The following is a 5,660-nucleotide window of genomic DNA, read 5'->3' as shown; positions in this document are numbered from 1 at the left end:
TAACCTGACCCCACAAGTTCCTTTCTTGGGTGTGGAAGTAGCTGAATGAATGACACAACCGTGTCCAAGGATATAGAAGACTATCTTCACCTTATTCTTCTCTTAGTCTCTCCCTCCTTTCCAAAATCTGTTAAAATATTAGCCACACTATAAGATTGTAAAACGCCTACTGAATATCAACAGCGACACAACTCAGCACACTACGAAATACTGTAGTAAAGCTTATTTGGTCTACTAGGAATGCGTAATTTTTCATTAAAGTTTTAATTTTTGAGATCCTTGTAGATTCATATCCAATTATAAAATATAACACAGAAAGTTCCCACATACTCCTTTACCCATTTTCCCCCAATGGAAATATCTCACAAAACTATATCACAGTATTACACTCAGAATGCTGATATTGAGAGTCAAGATATAGAATATTCCACCACAAGTATCCCTCATGTTGTAAAGCCTAATTTCTAAAAGCAAAAGAATTTAAACATTTTTAAAATTTTTGAGAGAGAATCCAATGAGGCAAAACCATAAAAAAATGTAAAAGCAGTTTGAAAGATTATTTTCACTTAAAAATTAAAAATTCTAAGACCCTGAAAGTTATTGTGATCCACACAAGAGATTAAGGGGAAGTAGATCGTAAAAACTGATCCCCAAACAGAATTATTGTAAGGAATTATATCCATTATTATACCCAAAGAACTAAACTCCAAAGAAGACAAAGAAGATGTGTGTGCACTTTACTCTGCCACACATTTATGAGCCCCACAATGGTCGGCTGGGTCTGAAGTCCCCTTAAAGTTCAAAAGCACAACTAAAAGTGAAGCAATTGATTTCTACAGCAAATCAGCACACTGTGTCTAAAACAAATGTAAAAACAAAAGGAAAGAGAGATTCTTGCTTCAACGCTTCTACAAGTAGAAGGATCACAAATCAACTAAGCTTTACCCTAAAAAAGAAAAATTACAATTGAATAGAGCCTATCAGAAACTGCTCCCCAACTCAGGTATGTAGGCATATTGAAAGACACAAATGTCTCTAAAAATTTTTCTCTTGAATTAAGAATTTATTATGACTTATTTGCTGAAAGGAAAGGGCTAAATATGATGAATAACATTTACCTCTATACCAAATCAACACTGCCCACGACATACAAGGACCATCGCCACTTACCATGCTGACCTGATGTGCCCAGCTGCCCTGCAAAAATGATTGAGGAGTTGTCTCAGCTAAGCTTTATCACAGGGCCGGAAATGACTCCACCTGAGAACCAAATGCATTCTCCACTTAAAGCAGTACAACCTCTTTTTACTTGTTCATGTCTCTGGTCTCAGTGTCTTGTGTAGGACCTGAATACACTGTGATAAAGTTTGAGGATAACTACAGTTGAATTAATGAGCACTTATCCAAATCTGCTTCCAACTTATATCTAAGTTGAAAATAAGAAAGGTTTAAAAAAAAAAAAAAAAACTCCTCTTCTATTAAGCTTATGTGCGTTCTCTCTCAAGAAGGAAATAAACTTAAAGAAAGCAACAACAAAAAAAGGGGCTAAGTGATAATGTAACTGTACCCACATGGGAAAGGTCCCAGGTTCACATCCCAGGACCTCTCTGAGAACAACAGGCATAGGCACATACCTGTTCAAAAACAAAATTCTAGACAAACCAAAATTTAACAGAGTTTATTTAAACAAAGGGGAGGCCATTGGAATCAAGATGTTTCTTGGAAACTTAGGGAATGTAAGTTTGCACAAAGGGAAAGTGACATGTGTAGGAAAGGAGAATTAACATGTGCAGGAAACGGAAAGTGATGTACAAAATTGAAAGTGAGGGATTGAGGTAGAGAATGCATTGGATTGGTTACAGCTGAATAGTAGGCTCCACCAACAGCCTAGAAGGTGGGTTTTCTGTGATTGACTGAAGTGTAGCTAGTGTGATTGGCTGTAACTTAGCAACCAGCTCAGGAAAGCCAGCCCAATGTCTAATTTTGATTTATCCATAAGAATCCAAGTGTGGGAATACTGTGGCCATTTTAGAACAGAAGAGTTTAGTTTAACAATTTCTTCGTTTTTGGTCAGCCTCTCAATTTGAGAGATTGACTAAAATTTAGGGCATTGGTGCCACTCTCTGTCACCATCATAAATGACATTTTCCTGCTCTCAGCTTAGAAATCACAAGTTTCCTCTGGTCTCCAGCATGGAATTCACAAGTCACAGTATTACACAAGTCAAACGTAATGTCACACCAGTCAAACTATTCCTCCTTTATGTTTTTACTGATCCGGCTGAAACAAGATTATTCATTAGTCAGTGGATGGCTGCATACAACTCATTTAAGATTTGAGAGGATAGAGTGCACCAAGAGGACTAATGTGATGATTAAAGTGTACTCCTTAGGACCAGCAGATGGCGTAATGTTTATGTTGCCGGACTCCTACGTAGTCAACTGCAATTTGAGTCCTAGACCCTGCACCTTAAAATTCATGTCGGGCGCACGTGCATGTGTGCCCAAAATCCTGAGAGGAGATTGGGTAAGAAGAGATTGTGGTTGCCCATCCTGGAGGGTGATTTCTCCCTTTCTTTCTCTGTGTGTGTGTCTCTCTGACAAGTACACACACCCTACAGCAAAACTCTCTCTTAAAAAAAATTTTTTTAAGTGTATTCCTATGAAACAAACCAAACTGAATTAAACAGGTTAAGGTTCAGGCAACATAGGCAATTCAACAGTGTTTGAGTCTAGTTTTTCATCATCATTGTCTGGAGTGTGATGATGATTAAGGACCATAGTTCTCTATAAAATGGCCTGATTTAAAGAGGTATTCACCTTTGTTGTTAGTCTAGTAACATAAGTCATAATAACCCAAGCCTGCCATCCACCATTTAGAATGCCTGCAAATTAATAATTAGTTGCACCTGTGAACACATCATCTGTTCCTTTCTCTTGAGAGACTTCCCTAATATGTCTGGTGACCAAGTCCAAGGAAGCAGCAATATCAGCTACCTTTTTAATTAAAATTTCTGTGGTAGCAAAGTCAGGAGAGAGGTACAACATTCAGTTTTGTTTGGCACTAAATATAAGCCCCTAACTTGAAAAAAAAGAGATCTAAAGCTGGCTGATATTTCATTAAGCATTTTGTTAAACTTGAACGTTAATTATTTACCTTTTGGAGGGTGGCTTTTACCCACCTGAAAACCTAGAAGTTCTTATTGGCTACAAATTTTGAAAATTCTCTCTAGTTTATGGATCAGGTTTAAATACAACCAGTATCCTATTACTGTCAAAAGTGAATCTCTAAGAACTTTACTGAACTCTATTATCACTGTAAACTAGACTTTTTTTCTTGGAAAAATATCAAAAATAGCTTTTTACTCTTCCTTTAAGGTTTTAGGGCAACTCTCATTTGAAACAGAGAGAATTGGCATCAGTGGAATTGTTTCCTGATCTTTTCTGCATTGGCCCATAAACCTAACATTTGTTCTGGCTTTGTGCTAGGACATAAGTTCAAATTAAAGTCAACCACTGATTATGGTCCCATGGATTTTCCTGTAAGGAAGAGGCAAGAATTAAGATAATAGGAATTGAGAAAAAGAAACAACATTAAGTTTTCATTATGGCAGAGAAGTCTTGTGTTTTGTTGTTTGTTGGTTGGGTTTTTTCTTTTTTCTTTTGTTTTGCTTTGTTCTTGGCTTTTCTGGCAGAGAAGTCTCAATCCATGATATTGGACAAAGCTGTCCATGCCCAAGATGTCTGTTCTGAAGAAGAAATTTTCCTAGTGAGTTTTATCTTAAAGTTCCCAACAGGTACACAGTTTTTAAAAATCTAAAGTAGCCCTCCTGAGTTGTGAATGCACAGTTCAAGGACTTGAAGCTTTACTACAGTATGAGTGATGAAGAGTATTTGGTATGACATCTTCCAACAGGGCTCATGGGCAATACTTCTCTGGCGTCATTTCTAGAAGACCCTGACCCTGGATCATGAACAACCGATTTGATTGTCATCAGTTTACTACAAACAGCACCCTTTATGTGGCGAAAATACACTTTGGCATAATGCATTAAAGCCTGGCACTTTAGCCCTCAGATTTCTCCAGAAATGTCTTATGAGAGAAAACACATTTTCTAATAACCTTTTAACTGCTGTTACAGCATTACCTTCCTTCATGGGAAAGTTCCTACACAACTCAAAATATGTAATGAAAAGGCAATGAGTGAAATCCCTTTATAATATTTATATGACATATTAGATAGTAGTAATGTACCTGCAATTTTTACTCTTTAAAATGTCAAGTTGACCGACTAAACATTGTAAGAATTTTTGGAGAAGATTTTTTGTTATATGGCACGCTCGCCAGAAAGACACAGAGAGAGAAAAAGTGAGAAATCACCCCACAGGGAGGATAACCACGCCACAATCCCTTCTCCTCCATTCTCCTCTAGGGATCTTGGGCACGCACGCAAGCAACACATGCCTGGTGTGAGTTTAAGCTACCAGGTCCAGGACTTGAACCACAGTCGACCATATGGGAGTCCAGTGACATAGCCATTATGCCATCTGCTGGTCCCTATCCATATTTTTAATCTGGATCATTTTATCTGATCTGTGAGTCACTGGGTGTAGACGTTTTGTTTATTTTGTTTATTTTTTTTTAATTTACACTTAATCACTATATATCTTTACAGTGTACAACACTGTTTTTTCCAGCATGAATAAGGTGCATGTCAGTCAATACAAAGACATTAGAAGTGTAGAGGTTTTGAATAACAAGAGCTGTAAGGAGGACTCAGGAAGAACTAGGCAGCCCTCCACAGGCTCTCCATGGGTCCATACTTAACACTGGATTTACATCCTTTTGTTTCAATTTTACCTCTTTAAATGTATAGCATTGCTTATTAAATAGATTGTCATAGGTTGTTTAACTTAGATCAATCTTACGGAAATTATTTCAATTACAGACCTTAACAAGTTACATTTGATCTTTGGGACCAGCAGTTAGCATAATGGCTATGTTGCTGGACTCCCATGTAGTCGACCGCGGTTCGCGTCCCAGACCTGGTGGCTTAAAACTCACACCGGGCACGTGTGCATGGTGAGTGCCCAAGATCCTGAGAGGAAAATGAAGGAGAAGGGATTGCGGCGTGGCCATCCCCATGGGGGGGGTGTGTGTGTGTGTGATTTCTCGCTTTCTGTCTCTCTGTCTGTCTGGCGAGCACACACCTCTAAAAAAACAAACAAACAAACAAACAAACAAAAAAAGTTACATTTGATCTTAGACAGTGGGCCAGGAAGTGATACAAAGGTTAACAATTTTGGTATTGACTGATTTAGCATGCAATTCTGTTAAAACATTTCCTTGCTTTTGGTTAATTCTGGTTCTGCCTAATGATTGGCTTAGCAATTTTGAAAAACAATCAGTTTATCCATAGAAACTGGAATTTTTCTTTTTCCCATTTAATGATTAAATCATCAGAAACCTGTACTTATAAGAGTACATCCTCCTTCCATCCTTTATTTGAATTTCCTTAAGGACATAACACTAAAATTATAGTAATCTGCAAAAACCATTTAGAAAGGCATCAAACCAAGCAATTAACCATGGACAATAAGACTTGAACCAACTATGGTTAAATATTTGAAAAGATTTTACAACTGACAAAGAAATTTGGA

At 37.5% G+C, this 5,660-nt stretch overlaps 1 protein-coding gene across 1 annotated transcript in view; it reads right to left on the bottom strand.

Annotated features, from left to right (window-relative positions):
* Positions 1-447, bottom strand: part of TUBAL3 (tubulin alpha like 3) — an 11,492-nt gene extending 11,045 nt beyond the window's left edge. The window contains exon 1 of the mRNA XM_027775708.1: positions 388-447. Coding sequence (XP_027631509.1) covers positions 388-447 — 60 coding nt within the window. The remainder of the gene's footprint in view (positions 1-387) is intronic.
* Positions 448-5,660: the final 5,213 nt, after the last annotated feature.

This window comes from Tupaia chinensis, unplaced genomic scaffold (assembly GCF_000334495.1).
Source record: "Tupaia chinensis unplaced genomic scaffold, TupChi_1.0 Scaffold000598_1, whole genome shotgun sequence".
Taxonomy (NCBI): Eukaryota; Metazoa; Chordata; class Mammalia; order Scandentia; family Tupaiidae; genus Tupaia; species Tupaia belangeri.
The sequence above is the reverse complement of the archived record's forward strand: the minus strand, read 5'-3'. Positions and strand labels throughout refer to the sequence as shown.